The 18,670-nt window shown below is 38.8% G+C and overlaps 1 protein-coding gene across 1 annotated transcript; it reads left to right on the top strand.

Annotated features, from left to right (window-relative positions):
• The first annotated feature begins 8,475 nt into the window (after window positions 1-8,475).
• On the top strand, window positions 8,476-14,529 carry LOC140672330 (uncharacterized). The gene is made up of 4 exons (XM_072904379.1): window positions 8,476-8,563; window positions 8,643-8,847; window positions 11,752-12,092; window positions 13,427-14,529. The coding sequence occupies exons 1-4, from the start codon at window positions 8,476-8,478 to the stop codon at window positions 13,987-13,989; spliced, it is 1,197 nt and encodes a 398-aa protein (XP_072760480.1). The 3' UTR covers window positions 13,990-14,529.
• Window positions 14,530-18,670: the final 4,141 nt, after the last annotated feature.

The following is an 18,670-nucleotide window of genomic DNA, read 5'->3' as shown; positions in this document are numbered from 1 at the left end:
ACATTTTCTTCAATACTTTTTGCCGATTAAGTTTCTTTCTGAATTTTCATTATTTTAATATCATTTAAATTCAGTCAACTTTTTTTATCTCGTTTTGTAACTTATAATAAAATTATAATTTCTTTAAATCGAGCGATTAGTTTACTTCTCTTTCCCTCTTTGAAATAAAAAAAATTATAACAATCAGATTAATATGTTTAGAAAGTTATGTATCTTTAAATAACAAAATTTCATTATTTTATTAATTTCAAACACATTCTCTTTTTTGACGCCATCTTTACGTTCACTAAAATAAAAAATTTTAATCTGGCTGGAGTCTCGACATAGCAAATTAAGTATATATTTAGAATATATACGTTTTTCAATTTTGCTGTCTTTCCTCTCGAATGCAGACTCGTTGCTTTTTGCGAAATCGCAATCGAATCATTCGTACGATTTTTCTCTTCTCAAAAGCATCGTCTCAAACTCCATTATTCGTCCAATTTCAAGCCCTCGTAGCGCGTTTCCCTCAGGCGTGTTTCCTTCTCGAAATTCGCAAATTCGTCGAAGCGAGGGGCCGCCGCGTGTGGGATCGAAATAAATTAAAAATCGACGAAACACATGTCGTGTCAGGACCAGCGATCTTATCGATTTCTCAATAAATCTACGCAAAAACAGTAATTTTCATCAACTCATCGATTTACCTCAATTTCTACTGAACTTTCGATTGATATTCCATTGATATTTTTTAATAAAAGGATACAATACTATATAACTGTTTCTAGAATGAAATTTTATGGGAATAATACTACAACGTTCTGCCAAATCCTGAAAAAATTTCTCTCAATTTTGATAAGAAAAAAAAAAAAAAAAATTACAATTCATTGTTTAGATTTAACGAAAATGAAAATCAAAGACAAATTAAATTATTTATTAACGTATCTTTCTCTTTCTTGATTTATTTATTTTTAAGATATCATATATAAAGTTTCATTTTATTTAAAAAAAGTTTTCTACACACAATTCACGAAAGTGTGTGTCAAAATTTTTCTAATTATTATTGGTGTTATTATATTATATATAATAATATAATATATACATATAACTTTTATATTACTACATTGTTTTATTCTTGCATCACAGAGATACATATTTTAAAAACTGGTTTTTCAACACTTTGTGGCTTGTATCTAGCGACCTATACACGTCCAATTTTATGAAACAGGCCGCGGCAGTTGAAACAAAGGCGGCGAGCGAGCAAGCATCGGATATCGGGACAAATCGCGTTGCGTAAGACGTCGGTCGCCGCCGCCTTTTTATTTCCCGGAAATTTCTCGACTGAATTTATACGTCGAGCCTGGCGGGCAAAAGGATGACAGGAGCGATCGCGTTCAATGCACAAGAGTAAGCGAGCGGGAGAGCGATCGCGCTATCCTTGATATTTAGCGATTGATTGGCAGGATTGCCAATTTGGCCAATTACCGACGAGCTTCGCGGAATCAGCGAATCGAAATTACATGGTCGGCGCGATGATCAAGTTCGCGCGAGAGCGAGACAGAAGCTCTAAAGGTGATTGTGATTCTGGATCGATGCCCCTCGGCCTCTCGGATCGAATAAATAAACCTGTGTTCGACAGATTCGGGAGCTAGGATAGGATTTCGAGATTCCCTCATCGCGTTGAATGTCGCGAGTAACGTTCGACAAGATCACCCGATTGTGAGATAAAACAGTACATTAAATAATAATGTAGCACAAATAGATTAAATAAAATTACACACAAGAATAATTTCAGAATAAATAAACTGCTGTTTGAAAAATTGTGAAACGAATCAGCGTATGAATTTTGAAAATACGAGACAAATACCTTTGGAATTTTATATTTTTTCAATTTTAATATTATTGAATAAATGAATTAATTCCAATATTAATTGGTTATGGGGAGTAAATTTTAAACAATTGTGTTTCTTATATTTTTTATATATTATATTTTTATTAATTCATATTTTTAAATTATTTAGATTAAATTGTTGGAGAGCTTATTCGATATAAAAAAATTATTGGTCATAATATATATCTATATATTATTAATTATTATACAAAAGTATGTTTTAAATACATTCAAGCAATTAACGCAACGAAATTTCTAGCTTGCATACGTGTACTCTCTTCTTGCAATCTCAAAATAACTACCACGTAACACAGTAATTGGATTGTACGTTGTATCTCTCTCCTTTTATAGTTCTCTCATTTTATAACGTAATGTTTTCGTTTCCATTTAATTATGCATCTTGGTGCGTTCAACAGAGATATAAGTTGATTTAACATCTCTAAAATAATCGTATGCAAAGCCAGCTGTATAAGATAATTTCTCGCTAAAGTAAAAACAATAATTCTATATCAATTGGTTAATTGTATTTTTAAAAAATCTATAAGATAGATATTTTAATTATATACACAATTTGTATGATATTTATTTTTATTTAAAAATAAAATATTAATAAATAAACTTTTGACACCTAACTTGTATCGGCAGAGCAGTATTTATTAAACGAGAAATTTTAATCAGAGAATCATAATATTGTTAAATTAAAAAAAAAAACATGTTTCTAAACAACCTTTACAGAAGCCGAATTCAACGCCGAATACACGTCAATACGTGCAGGAACGTGCATGCCATTGCCGGATAAATTTAGGTGAACGTAAATCGCGTGCGTTGCGCTGTCAGACTGGTATGTTTGGCTTCTGCTTCGCTCACTAATTGCCGTAACAGAAACCAACTAATCAGAAATTGCAAGTTGCCGCGCGCGCGCGCGCAAATAACAACTTCGTCCCATTTGCGCACGACACGATGACGTATGACGTGTGTACGTAGCACGTCGTCGCAACATTCTTCGCTTTAACGTTATCGAGGGACCGGCAAAACATGCCTCGGAGAGGCACGTAGTAATCACGATATTCCCGCGCGGCAGTTTTAACGCGGGCCATTTCGGTTTTCCAATCTCGCCTCCGTTATCTCCGCTGTTTTCTTCAACCCTTACATCCTCGGCCGCTTGGCGAGGGATGTTCGAAGGGGAGGAGTAGCGCGTCGGCCGTGACTTTTTCGCGCCGCGCGGCAGAAAGTCGCAAAATCCTCGAGGGGAAGCCGGTAAAACACTATCGATTTCACGTGTTTCCTTTCGGAAATAGCCTTGTTCTTTTTTTTTTCTCCCTTTCTCTCTCTCTTCCTTCCCTACTCCGCCGTCTCGCACCCTCGCGTGCTTCGGGTCACGGCGAAGATCGATACGATATCGCGGACCTCACGATCACCTGGGTGGTCCACCTCGCGCGGTCCTCCCGGCTTCTGGGACTGATTTAATTTCGACTACGTGGACCGCCCGGCCGGCGAATTTATTCAACGTCCGCTCGCTCTCTTAATTCTCCCTTACATGGCGTGCGATACCAATTTTCAGATCGCGAGGGTAAATTATTTTCCGCGTAAAGATTCTCCTCTTATCTTCCAAACGCGAACATCAATGTGTGCAAAATAAAAAAATGCGATTCAACCTATAAAGCATGAAATAAATCCCCATTGAACTATCCATCAATCGATTTACCCTCCCGCCCCCTAATCGTTTCCTCTTCTCCGACTTTGACTGCGGGTGTGTTCTCTCTTAACAAATATCAATTTGACTGCCGTCTAGCTCGTTTCTTCGCGTGAGCGGAAACGAGGAAGGACCAGGGGGGAGGGAAGAGAAGAAAGAAAGGGGACGACGAGGACGCTTTAAATCGCGAGGCTCGCCCGAGCCGTCCGGATAATCCAGACAGATGGGACTCGTTAATGGGACGCGAGTAATTTGCAAGAAATCTAATAACACTGCGGTCTCCCCCACTCCTCCCCCATAACTCGTGGCTCGACTTTCCACCTTGCAGCCTCTCCTTCTCCTTCTCCTTCCCCATTCCTCTCCCTGTTTCCTCGTCTCTCATCCCATCTCCGTCCGAGGACCGTCTAATGACAATACACGGGCGCCGTGCTCGTGAAAATTAAAATTCGCCCGGGGATCGTACAGGACGTTCTCGCACAGCGTCGGTCATGCGTGTGAGTGCGTGTCCTGGTCCAGGTGGTCGTGTGAAATCGCGGTTGTAGCGATACCCTCGCGAGATACTCTGAAATACAGTATCGCGCAAAAGTTTCGTCATAATCAACACCGGCGAAATTACTTTTTTGTAATATTACATCATTTTACTCTTGCGTGGTTGTGGCAGATTTATAAATTTATTTCATTTTATTATATTTATATCCCATAACTTTTACTATATTTCTGTAATTCTATAGAGAATATGTTAGATTTGAGGAAAAATGAAAAATTTTACTTTTTAATTAATATTACGATAAAATATAAAGAGCATCAGAATATCTTGTATTTCTCAGTTATTATAGTTAGTTATCTTGGCGATGTAATTAAGCCATGCTTTTTCAATAAAATTCTTTAATTAAAAAAATAAATAACAGAGAACAAAAAAGTACTCCTTAAAAAACTGACGTACCATTTGATTTTTAAATTTTATATAACTGAAAGTTCAAAACAAAGATTTTCTATATTTCTAGATATTTGCTAGAGAAACTGCTTCTTATATATCGTAGTTTAAATAATATTATTCTTTTGAAAGAATAGCCTTTTTTAAAAGCATACAAAAATTGTCTTCAAATTCGACACATCCGATAAAAGTTACAGAAACATAAAAATAACAATCATGATGTAAAAGATAAAAATAAAAGAAATCTGTACAAATGTAAAAGATAAAAATAAAAGAAATCTGTACAAATGTAAAAGATAAAAACAAAAGAAATCTGTACAAATATGTAGAATATTTTGTTATTGTTATTTAGATTATGTAATTTGCTAAAGTAAGTCATAAGAAAAAAACTTTTTACAGCTTTAAGAACTCCCAATACATATTGATTTATCGTATAAACGAGCATGGAATGCGTAAACTATTGGCTTCCGAAAACTAACTGTTAAACTCTGAGAAAGTACTATACATAATTGCCGATAAATAGAGATATCTAAGAGATGCTTGGGAAATCTGTGTCAATTTTGATATCTTTCTTCCTCATCTCGTTTCGAAAGCTGTTCCTTTGTAACTTCCTAATTTTTTTTAAATTACGATATATATTTTATAATATTTCATTTTTAATGCATCTTTATATATATATATATATATATATATATATATATATATATATATATATATATATATACATAATTTGTTAAAAATACTAACTGGACACTCAAAAAAATAATCTTGTAACTTCAACAAAAATTTTCTAAGTATAAAAACTTAACTGAAACAGATAAATTATTAGCAAATACTGTGATACCGCATACATTTTGCATTTAATCAATTTAAATGACAGAGACAAAATTTATATTCGTACTATTAGTGTAATTTAGACAGAAAATTTGTCTGCGATGCCTATCTTTAAGGCTTATCGTCAAGGACAATTATATTTGTGATTAATATTTGGCAATGGGATTTAAATTTTCTAGAGATATTGCTAGAATATTGCTGATATAAATTCTACACGTGACACAACAATATTCCTAACAGATACAAAAAGTAGCGATAAATTTTAATTGAGACATCTAGAAATCTGTCTACATTAGCAAAATATTTTTTTAAGTGTAATATCTTTTTTCATTCAAGATCTGTTTCTCTCTTGTTCCGTTGCTTGTTACAAATCCTTTCTAACTAGTCCGACTTTTTCGTTCTAGATTTGCACGCAAGAAAAGGTAAATATCGGCAAAACCAGACACTCCCCCTCTCATATCTCGGTGCACGAACGTGCACGCGTGTACATCGTAGATGAGAGAAAAGACGACGCGGGGGAGCGTGGAACTCGTTAAGCAGTTTGCGGTTCGTCCTGTCCTTTTTTTCCACCCGGGCGCGCCTTTAGCGTAAACATATTCCGCGAAGAGATCAGCATCTTTCTCTCTCCCAGTGTATGTGTGTGTGTGTGAATGCGCACGCGCGCGCGTATCACTTTTTCTTCTTCTTTATTTCTCCTACCGGCCGTGTCTCTCCTCCCTCCCCCTGCGCGCGCCTTTGTTTCTTATTACGTACCTGGTTTCTGGTATTTGGATTCCACCCACGATTGAATTTCTCACGACACAGCGCGTATAAGATGATTACATTTTTTAAACCGCAAAATAAATAGAAATCTTTGCGTTTCTTTTCCTCTCTCTCTCTCTCTCTCTCTCTCTCTCTCTCTCTCTCTCTCTCTCTCTCTCCCTCCCTCTCTCGGAAAAGTTATTGCGAAATGAAACGTCCCGCGCGCGTCTAAAGTTCGTTTCAGATCTCGAAGACTGGAAAGACTCGTTCTATTTAGCCTTCTAAATGCGCGGCCATTTGTTTCCGAATTTTATTTCGCCCGCGAATTCGGCTTCGCGAGACGAGAATCGGACGATCTTAGTTAACTGCACGATGAGAATGCGGGCCTATATGATCGCGAAAATATACGATCGATATGCGACGTACGATCGAAGAGGTGTGCAATAGGATAAAGGCAAAGAGAGAGAAAGAGAGAGAGAGAGAGAGAGAGAGAGAGAGAGAGAGAGAGAGAGATTAGATGCCGATTAAAATTCACGGCGTGTCCAGGCGGCATAATTTGATTTTGTAGGCGTTCATGCGCGGATCGAGTTACGCGAACCGAGGAGGACTCTTTGCGTGTATTCTTTTTTATTTTTTCTTCCCCTTTCCTTCGGCTCCCACGTCCGAGAATTCTTTCTTGAAACGCACGCCGACCCTCCCCCTCCCTCCTAACCCTTCCATTAATTCGGCGCGACCGGATAACAGACTTGTGACGACTATTAAAATTGAAACGCGCTCATTATCGATTCGCCACGCTAATCGAGCATGGCGGAGACGGACTTACGGATTCCAGGGATCGAGTTACACGCGATGAGGACCCGATTATTTCGTTCGATTAGACACGAGATAATACGGTGGCATTTTATCTCGCGGAACGACAATCTCGGTTCCCCCCGCTCGCCGCTCGCCGCTCGTTTGTCTTTGCCACGTTTTCTTATCTGGAGTTATCTCACATTGCGAAAAATTATCAATTAAATATATAATTAAATATCTATTGTGATAATGATCACTTTTTCCAAATCTTGAATTTTTTATTTCTCTGAATATAAAAATATTAAAAAATGAAAGATTCACAAAAAAAAAAATTAAAATAACATGAATTTCTTAAACCAATATATGCCGTTATTTCTCGATAATTAAAAATATTGCATTTTATCATTTTACCCCTGAGAAGTTTATAGTTTAGTCATTCATGTTAAATATAATAAGATAAATCCAATTCGTAAAATAATTTCTTATTAAATTAATTGATTACTTAATTAAAAAGTATAATTTTAATTATACAATCTGCGCATGTATAACACACATTACATGATTAATAAAGTAATTAAGGATTCACAGCTTTTGCATCGATTCTCCGAGTAATTTTTCTCGCTACCGAAAACGGGCTCGAATCAATTGATTATTCACGTTTGTCAATCGTATCTCGTGAGATTTGTGCCGCGTGATTCCGGCTCGCTTTGAATTAGCGGGTGGTCCAGCGTGTCGGTCTGATGCGAGACAGGAGGGGGGAAAGGTGGGGGTAGTGATGCGGCGGCACCCTCGCCCCCCCCCCCTCCCTCTACCTCCTTGCACCCGTCTCAGACGGAGATCGGGCCGCATTAAGAGTCGGACAGCATTAAAGCGTTGTTTAGCAGGCTATTTTGAATTTTAATTCCCGCGGCCCCGGCAACGTAACCGAGGTGTGGAATAGATTAGTTTTCGCTCACACACGACTGTCAGCTACTTGCCGCGGGGCCCCGACTGACTGACCGAGTGGATCGTAGAGCGACAGATAACAGTCCCCCCCCCCCCCTCTTCTCTCTTACACACTTACGTATACTTTCCTCTCTTCCGTTTATCTTTTATCTTTTTTTTTTTTTTTTTAATTCTACATTATTTTAACGCCTCTTTCATCTAACGATTTCTCATTTCAATCTTTATTAAGGGCTTCTCTGTGTGTGTGTGTGTGTGTGTGTGTGTGTTGCTTTTACGAACTCTAATAGATTAAATGGTACAAATTTAAATGATCGAATCAAACGTTCACAGTTGACAATTATATACTAATTGTAAGTATATAGTAAAAATATTATGTATATAATAAGAGTAATCTTTTTTGGTGATTTAAGAGATATAAATTTATTATGATTTTTATATAATTATTTCTATAAAAAAAAAAAAAAAACTTGTCACTATATAATCAATTTAACTTGTATTTGATTGTTCATATCAATTCTAGATATATCTTTTGCTAAATTTGACCTCATTAATAACAGATCTCTTGCGATATATATTATATCCTTTTAATCGGCAAAAAATTACCATTAAATGTGATCGCCTCGATTCACAGTTAGTCGACAATTTTCCGATTGCCCTTAGGAGAAGGAAATGACAGAGGATAGGACTCGCTCGATGAAGACGCTGCACAAGCTGCTCGAAAAAGGAAAAAGGAGAAGAGCCGCGACCGCGGTTCAAGGTCGCTCGTCTGGAATTCAAGTTCGGCTCTCTCGTTGTTAACTCTCGCGGTAAAAAGAAGAGGGATGATCGATGGTGAGAATCGACCGGGCTAGTCACTGTGGCTTCGTACAGGAGAAGACATCACGTTGCGGAGGAGGTGCCGGGACTCTACATTCGGCGCCTGACGCTCGAGGACCCGAGGCGAAGGGAACCGTCCGGTTCAAGGTCGCAGTCTCCGGCGCGCCATATCTGTCATCCGCGTAGCGGCGGCTACGTAGCGCGTTCGGCACGAGGATCCTCGAGGTACCGAAAAAAAGAGAGAGAGAGAGAGAGAGAGAGAGAGACCGTTGGGGGAGATTCGATACATGTATAAATGTACCCTAGACTCGCGATGTCCCGTATCAAACAAACTTAACTGTAGCGCGATGATTGACAAGTTAGATTTCTCCCCTCCCCCTTTCTCCTTCCGTCTCTCCTCTCTTCAGCGAGATCTCCTTTTAATATGAACCGGCAATTAGGCGGAGAAACTGGTTCCCGAGGAATTTCCGTGGGATCCATATTCTATATTTGGAACATTTTAACACGTCGTTCACGCTTCATCATTCTGCTTACGCGATACAATATTTTTTGTTTGTTTTTTAATTGCTCGTTATATTTTTCTAGGAAGGGAGTTAAACTTATATCTCAAACTTTGTATCTTTGCTCTTCTGTCAATATGTATTTTCTTATCGCGTGGTTCGAGCGAAGTGAAGCAACTTGGTCGAAATATAAAGTTCGGAGAGAGTTAACCGATCATCCCGGTCTGCTTATTGAATGATTAACATCGTAGCGCGCAAGTATTAACGTGGTTGCGCTAAAAAGCCGAGCATCATCCCGTGGCTCATCTCTATAGCGAAATCTCGCGTCGTTCGGACGCGACGAGGACGCCTCGCTCTTTGCTATATAGGACCCCGTAATTAAACGTACTAAAATTTAACGGTCGTACGCGCGGATGATCGTCTCGCTGCGACTTAATAAAAGACTCACGGGCCTCGGCACTATAACGTTATTAAAGCGGCTCGCGCATTAAAATACGAGCAAGTACGTATCGGTTCATTATCATCGACATTTGATCTCGCTCTCTCCCCCTTTCGCGTCTCTCTTCCTTTCCCCGCACAAACTTTGGGGCGAACCTGACCTCTCGATATCCGGGCAAGGTTACCGAGTTTACGTACGTATATCGCACTTTGGAACGTGCTCTCGTTCCCTGCCAAGCGGCCGAATCCTCCCACGTTTCGCCTGAATCCCCTTTGATCCGTGTGCCCTCGCCCTTCCTTTGCCCGAAAGTCGTTCCGTGCACGAGGCGTAGCCTCGTGGAACTCGCTCTTTGCTTCCTTTCGGCAATTACATCTATTGGACGACCCAGCGATCCAAGGAGTAATCCGACGAACGTCAATTCGTTCGAATTCTTATCGCGTTTGATAGAAAAAGTATAGGAGCACGAAATAAATAGTCTTGATCGTAAAAAAATCTCAACGAAATAAACATATCACGTAAATTAAATGTCTATACATTTTACTCGCACTCTGTGTCTATTAAATATTTAGTATTAATTCTATTTATTTAAAAAAAAAACAAATTAATTTTAATTTCAACGCTTTGCTTTATTATTATTACTTTGAATACCAGGCGTCACTTTTTTTTTTTTTTTTTTTTTTATTTTATTTTTAATTCTAATTTATATCTTTCCATCTTTCGCGCTTTGACTTGATTTTAATTTATTTTCAATGTAATCTCGTAAACACGCAACTAAATTATACTTTCGTTGTAGATTTTATTTATAGTCGCAATATTTATCTTTCCCGAAGGAATGCAAATGCTCGGTGGACTGATAAATTTACCGAATCATCTCCCGTCATGATTATTTCCAGAGTGTGTCCAGGGTATTATTTTTCCCCTCGTGCTCTCTCTTCCCGCGCGCTCTTCGCTCTCCTCATCGCGCGAGCGCCCGCCTTTTTGCTCTCGCTATATTTTTTCATCCCCTCTTCTCGTTCAGCTTGCGGTTCAAGGTCGTAATCTTCTCGAGACCTCCTTTCTTTCAACCAGTTCTCCGCTTCACCTCCCTTTTAATCTTTTTCTTCAGCCTGTTCCTACGCCTTCGTTTTCGAAGTTCAAGGCCTTCCTCCTCTTCTTAAATGTGCTCTCTTCTGACACTTCTTCCTCGTGTACCAACATGTATTTTTTTATCCATCTTTTATCCCTTTCGTTCCGCATTTTCCATCATTTAAATCGCATATTTCGTTTCTCTCCAAATTTCTCGACTTACAGATCCTTTCATCATTTTTCCTTTCATCTTCGGATTATACTTACTGTCAAGCTTTCTTGCTTTCTAGAACCTTATTTTATTCGAGAACCTTATTTTAATTCTTTCTTTTTATCGAATTTTTTTTTTATTTTCTCATTCTTTTTTCTTTTTGTCCTGATTTTTTTATTCTTGACGCAAGCTACATTTTAAATAGTTTTTCTTAAATTTTATTGCGTTAATCACATTTGCTACAAGCATTTTTTTCTTTCTCCTTTGATCCTATTTTCGAATATAATACCTTTTTTTAATATGATTTCTTTTCGTATATTATTCGTTCTTTCCATCGACACATCTGCCTCATCTCTCTTCGCCGTCTCTCTTGTTTCTCTCCTTCTTTTCTCGGCGTTTCTTCTTTGAAGCGGTGCCCTCCAGGGCTCCGCAATCACATCTAGTTATCCAGTTGTCTAAAGTTAAGAAAGGCGAATACTCTTTCTCATTGTCATTACGAGCCCCTTTTGCCGCTGTTTACGTTCAATCATTATGGTCAACAATCATTGCAAAATGAATGAGACGAAAAGTGTTGCTAACTGTCGCGACACGAATTCTGCGGCTCTAAAGACACATTGCCATTTTTATTTATTTTTTTTTCGTGAATATTATATGACAAATATGACGTTATTATATATTAGGTGTTCTCTGTCATGTCAAAACTTTACAATCTTAAAATTTACAACGGCTTTGACTTTTCATTCAAATTTGCATTAAAAAATTTCTTAAATGTAGAAAGTACATTTATATTTAAAAAAGACGTATTAAATTATTATTGAATTGAAAAAAGTACACGTTTTTATCATTTTTATTTAAAAAAATTACATCTATCGTCAATTTTTTCTTAATCTCGCTTGACGTGTGTGTGTATCTAGCTATAGATCGTGGCTGGAAAAGATCCGAAAAGAAAGTCCGGCTTTCTTAACAATAGTATCCTTGGAGCTTCCGGAATCGCCGATTCCCTTGATAGAGTCTCAAGCGAACGCGCGTTGGAAACGTAATGGCTCTGATGAAGTCGCGAATGACAAGGATGATATCTTGGACGAATTTCTGGAAAAGGTCACGGAGGCTGCAAAGGATAGGGAGAAGGAAAGTCGCGCAGGAAAGAACAATGTGTTCCGAAGAAGTCGGCGGGATAACCGGAAGGAGGGCGAATCTCTGGAATGTACGAAAACGCTGGCCACCCTCGAAGAATGCACGAGAAATATTATTGAAGGTCTGATTATATATATATATATATATGTGTGTGTGTGTATGTGTATATACACATATATATTTTTTTTCTCTTTTATAAAAAAAAAAAAAAAAAAAAAAAATAAACGCATGTGTGGAAATAGTCGGAGAATTATGGCTCTATTAAAGTGTAACTGAGAAAAAACCGAGCTCGCATTCCTCGAAAAAGTCCAGAAAAATGTATAGAATCCATATGATACTCCACATAATTTATCGTGTGTTATATCAAAGAAAACTCGTGGAGAAAGAAAAAAAAATTGCATTCTTTCACATACAGGTATTTAAATTCTTAGTTCTAACTTGTTTCGAGCTTATTTTTACAAGAAAATATATAATATTTTAAATAAAGTAGGTATATAAATTTAAATAAAATATTTTTTATATTTTTATATTGAATTTTAAAAATTTAATTTGAATTATTTTATTAATATTTGATAAATAATTTAAAATTAGTTTTAACTGGAAAAATAAAATTACTTATTAATATTAATCTTTTTAAAACTATTATTTAGTGTTGAGTTTTTTTTAAATTAATTTAATTAATCAATTTTTAAGTAAAAAGTATAATTTTTTATTTAAAAAAAAATTAAGATTTATATAATTTAAATATTTATACATTTTTTTAAATAGAATTTATATCTTATAAAATTTAATTAATTTTTTCTTACACAAGGCTAACAATATATAATAAATAAATTAAATTTTTTGATTGTTCTACATATTCATTAAAAAATCCAAATAAAAATGACAATAAAATCATACTTTTATTTAAGTTAAAAAATATACATTATATATATTTAGAGAATAAGAAATGTAATTTCAATATCAAAGATTAAAAAAATCTTAAAAAAATAAACTTTGATAACGTTGCCTTCGAATTAACTGGTTTCTTATGATTCGATTGTTTGTGAAATTGATCGTGTTAGGATCATAAACATGTCATCGCCAAAGACGTCATATAGAAACTGTATACCTGCGTATTTATCGGCCCTACATTTAATTATCGATTATTTTTCAAACTAATTTATCAAAGACATTATCTTTTATCTATCTCTGCTCGACTCGCTCCGAATAAGACAACTTTCAAAGAACCTCGCTCGCTTCTACATAAAGATGAATTCTATTCGGCGTAGATCGAGATCGGATTTCAAGGGCGAGAAATCGTCGCAAACGGACCTTGAAATCCCTCGTCGGTACCTCTCGCGTCTACTCCTCTCATGACGATTTATCAAAATTTTCCCGCCGAGCGGCTTCGGCTCGCAGATGAGTTCAAGAGCGCAGACTACGAAATTCTCGAACGGCAATATCGAATTTCAGGACCGAGCCGCGAGGGATCGAGTCGGCGGGACATCGGCGACGATTGCATATGCTCCGAGATACCGAGAGATCTCGGAATCAGCGGGGCGGAGATGGCGCGCACCACGAGTCCGGAAGTGACTCACACGATTCGGATCGCGATGAAGTGTCATCACGGCCAGTCGACGCACGAAGAGAACGACAACGACGACGACAACGACGACGACGACGACGAAGGTCCCGAGGTAGCGAACGAACGGCGAACGGAAGAGGAGATGGAGCAGAGGGAAGAAGAGAGGATGAAGAATGACAGGAAGGATCTTCAAGGTCCGTCGAACGCGAGGAAGCAACCGGTGAAGCACGACGTGCTCTCTCGCTGCACCGTCGCCGCAGGTGCAAGCGCGGCGTTGGACTTGACGCTAAATTGCAATAGCGTGCGACTGACTTTTCGTGACACGAGCCTGAAGGCAGCGAGGCGAGAGGTAGGAACGGCCGGAAACGGTCCAGAGCCAGAGTCTCCGCGTGGGTTTCCTCTCGAAAGTGGGTTTCGCTGCGCGACAAGACGCTTCTGTAGCTTTAAATAAACACGCTAAACATCACAATTATTAGCAACTATCCTCCCTGCTAGAGTGGATAAAGAAAAGAGATAGGTAAGTTCCACAAGTTTTTTGCTTTCTTTCCCTAAAATATGTTATTTGTATATGTTTAATTATAAATTCATCTCCCTTTAAGCAAATGAATAAATAGGATACCTTATTAAAATTGTTTTTGAATTAAATCTCGATGTAAATTTGTTCAGTTTTAAATTTGAATGGAATACAAATAAAGGCCATGTGTGCAAAGCAGAATAAATGATTAGATTCATGATAATTGCCATAATTCTTTGAATCGAGAGTTTTTTTTCAATAAACTTAATGCGTGAGAACGGATTTTGATGGATAGCTCGAGTGTCGAATTAACGACTCGATCGGCACGATAATTCGCAAAAACCAGTAGAGATTCATAATTCCAGGATTCGTTTCAAATAAAAATTCCGAAAAACTGACATAACATCATGATAAAATGTTTCTATATTTATCTGCTATTCGAAATTTTTAAACTTCTTTATTCATTTACTGCTTTACAAGATGAATTATTAAATGTGTGAAAAAAGATATAAAAGTTTTGTATTTTATGCAAATTTATACAAGCAATTATTGGTTTTATTATACTTTTATGTATTTAAATTTTAGTTGTAGAATTATTTAAGTTCGAGATATTTGTATACATGTAATTAAAAATCTCTGATCATATAAATCTTAAAAAGACTAAAAAAATTAATTTTTATTATTAAATAAAATTATGTATAATTATGTATAATATTAAATATAGGCTTATAAAAGAAGAGTATGAAAGAATAATACGATTTTAGCCTCTCAGATCTCCGGTTCTCATTCAAAATCAGGTAAACGCGACTCATGAATCGCGCTCATCTCGCCGACTACGGTTCGTTCAACGCGTTCGGTGCAAAACGGGATCTCGGTGACCGAATCATAGAGGTCCTCGAGGCGGGAGGGGGGGGGGGAGGGAGGGGCGGAGAGTTTCTAAATTTCGCTCTCGGAACCGTTGCAAAAAGCCGCTCCTTTCCCGAAACGAGAGCCGCGCCGAAAGCGAAGAGAGGAGACGAACGAGCTCGCGCCGAGGTCGGCGAAACGGAATCGTGAATCTCTCTCGCCGGCGCGGCGTGGCAATAAATCGCAATCGCCGCGATTCGATTTCTGCGAACACGCGCTAGAAGAGCGCGGGAGATACGTCGAGGCGGCCTATTAATTAGCTCGTCTAATAAATCGCGACGGGGCCTGGGACGGGAGGAAAGAGACGCTCTCGCTGTCCTCCCCTCTTTTTATCCTGCTCCCTCTCACTCTGTCTCTCGATCACTCGGAAGGTAAGAAGAAGCGGCGGAGGATACAGAGAGAACAGATGGAGAACAAGGAGAAAGAAGAAGTAGAAGGGAAAGAGGGGGGAGGGAGATAGGGGAAGATAGTATGCCGATCAAGAGAGGAGAGCGAGAAGAGGAGGAAGCGGACGAAAAAGAGAGACCATCGAGTATACGAGTTTCGTGGTGGACCCGGCGCGAGATGAGAATCGCGCGTCTAGGCCCGGGGTCCGTGCAAGTTCGGGCCCCGAACCGGGTGAGAGAAGTTGGCCGGCTTCCCTTACCCCTCTCCCTCCCCCTCGTCCACCTTCTTTCCTCCTCCGCGTCTCCTTCCTCCCACTCTCGCGGGGCGGCCGCATCGCGTTTTTATTTTGTCTGTGCCGCTCGCTCTCTCTCTCTCTCTCTCTCTCTCTCCCTCCCCCCTTTCTCCTTTTCTCTCACTCTCTCTCTCTCTCTCTCTCTCTCTCTCTCTCTCTCTCTCTCTCTCTCTCTCTCTGTCTTTCGTAGGGCGAAAATGGTTCATGGCCGTTCCCCGAGCGCCGATTTCGCCGCGGATCCTGGCGCGGAGGATCGACCTCTCTAACTCTCCTTTATCCCTGCATGTGCTTCTCCGGTCCGTGTCCCGGCCCTGGCGCGAGTCTGGTCCTGCCGCTTTATTCGCCACGCTACTTCGCTCCGGCTCCGAGCCCCGAGAGTCTCGCAGTCGCGTCGCGGTTTTTCACCGCGGTTAACGTCTCCCTTCTTTATGCACGCGATCGCATCGTTCGCCTTTTTTAACAAGCCGTAATGGAATTTCTGTTTTCTGCCAGCTAGATTATACCAGTCGCGTCTCTTCTCTCTCTCTCTCTCTCTCTCTCCCTCTTTCTCTTTCTCTTCAACGATTTCTTTTTTCTTTCTCTCGCAGTCGCCCGTCGAAGTTTCGTTACTTTATAATGGACGCTATTGTGTTGGGCGATATATTGGCCGAACAATATGCGGCTGCCGTTTATCACGCGAAAAGCCGTAAATCAATTTTCGAAACATAATAAACAAGTAATGAGCGCGAATATATTCATGCGATATACTCTTTCGAAACACGAGCATTTTTTAAAATGAACGATTCTCGTATAAATTATCAACCGAAAGATCAATAAGACTTAAAATAGTTTCGAAATTAATGACTCGTATAAGTTATCAGGGAAGAGATCATTGTCTCTCGCGCACGGCGCAAAAAAAGTCTCGCAACATCTATATGTAAATTACTCTGTCCAGTTATGTTTTTTTTTTTTTTCTTTCTTTTTTTGCAACATGTGTATTCTTTTGTAAGTTATACATCATTCTAATCTCGCTGTATTATTTTTCTTTCCTTTACATTATTACTTTAGATTTTTGTAGATTCGAACCGAGCTATTTAAAAACTTATTATAAGAGAAAATGCTCACAATATTATATAAGTATATTAGATGTAATTAATATGTTATACGTGTATATTAAATCTCTCGTTTAAAAAAACTTACGAATGACTTCTCGACTTCTTAGGATGAATTTTCCGCAGTTTAGGTCAGTTATATCATAACTGACCTAAAGAAGAGCTCATTAACTCTGCAATTATCGCCTAATTAAATCGCGCGTCCGATGAGCCAGGACACCACGGTCGATATTTCTTCCGTAAATAACCATCCTTTGCGGGTGTCGTCGCCAAGGGAGAGTCAAGAAAGACGGAGGGACCGCGTGAAACAACGCGAGCGCGCGTAAGTTTCTAATCGCAAAGAGATCCTTTTTTCCCTTGGATCAAATTACCATAAATAATGATCCCTTTGCAATATTTATAGCGACCGGGTACCCTACGAACGCCTTTATGACTGGCCACCCTCTGCCGGTCTTGTCCCCTCCCCCTCCCCCTCCCCCTCGTTGTTTCTCCGACTTTCTCCTGTCTCATTTTAACTTTTCACCCCCCCCCCCTCCCCTCCCTCCTACGCCGGTGTCCTGCTCCTTTCATCCTCCGACTCTCGCTCGATCGAGTCAAGTTTTCCGCCGCCTTTCTTCTTGCCTTTCTTCTTGCCTATTTCTCACCCTCTCTCCTCTCTAACCGTATCTTTCTCTCTCTCCCATTCTCGGCATCGATTAAACCTGTGTTTACCCCGATCCCGACAGGGGGATGCAAAAACGCGCGAACGACCAACCGCAATCGACGTTCGCGGAAGATCGCGGAATCGGAAAACAAAGGGGACTTTGTGCCCAGCTGATGAGACTGAGACGTCTCCTCTCTTCTCCACTGCGTTTTTTCTTCCTTTCTGTCGGATATAACAAGGCGAGAGAAGAGATGAAGAGAAGTGGCAAATTGTGGGGAATTGTGTACATTGATTGCGCACGCTACACGAGAAAGAAAAAAATATTTCGTACTTTCTCCCTCTCTCTCTTTCTCTTTCTTTAATCGAAGAGCAATTACGTATTTCATTAAGTTGTCGTAATTTTATGATAAGAAAATTTCAAATTTCTAGAGAAAAGCTATAAATAAATAATAAACGAATCACGTAAATTTGGCGTTAATGAATTTTACATGAATGTGATGACAGGAGTTCGAAATTAAGATATCGGACAGATTGTTCCCTTAAATGGATTTCTCACTTGAGGCTCCCGGATCCCGGATCCCGGCCGAGACCGAGATCTCGTTTAGCTCGGTCGATTAATTCTGCCGATTCTTTGAACCGATTATTATGTGATGTGAATAAACTTTCAACTATGGTTCGGAGAATAATCTTTCGATAGGCTATCTCGTGTAAATTACTTGAAATCAAAATTTTTAATATTTCTAATTTTTTGATAATATTTTTAATATTTATTAACCGCGAGTTGTCTTTAAAATATTTTATATTTGAAATGTTAATAACTGATTGAAGCAAAGTAAATTAGTGAACTTCACAAAATAGTTGAACATAAATTAGATACCCAAACGAAATTTGCTAACGGATGATTAGATGAATGAAGAAACGGCGCTTCAAAATGTTTATCGTGTTGAGGAATCTAACAGACGGGGAGAGGAGAAAGAAGAGAGAAGAATTAGAAAGAGATAAAAGAAGTACTAGATACATCCTTGATGAGCGATCGTTATCACGATGAAAATGCAGTCTCGAATCGATTCGTGGCAGTCGATTCCTCTCGGCTCCTTTTATTAGACTGCCAATTTCGTGGCGTCTTCCACGGAATTCTCTCTTCTTCTTTTTTTTTTTTTTTCTTCTCCCCGATACGAAATCCCGCTGACTCGAGAGAGCGCGCCGACAAGAATTTCTCCTCTAATCTCAAAGTGCCCTCGCGACGCTTATCTCGAAACGACGTGACGTCACGCACGGCGGCGCACATGTTCAACTCGT

The sequence above is a fragment of the Anoplolepis gracilipes genome, chromosome 13 (genome assembly GCF_047496725.1).
Source record: "Anoplolepis gracilipes chromosome 13, ASM4749672v1, whole genome shotgun sequence".
NCBI classification, from domain to species: Eukaryota; Metazoa; Arthropoda; class Insecta; order Hymenoptera; family Formicidae; genus Anoplolepis; species Anoplolepis gracilipes.
This window is presented reverse-complemented; position numbering and strand designations above follow the sequence as displayed.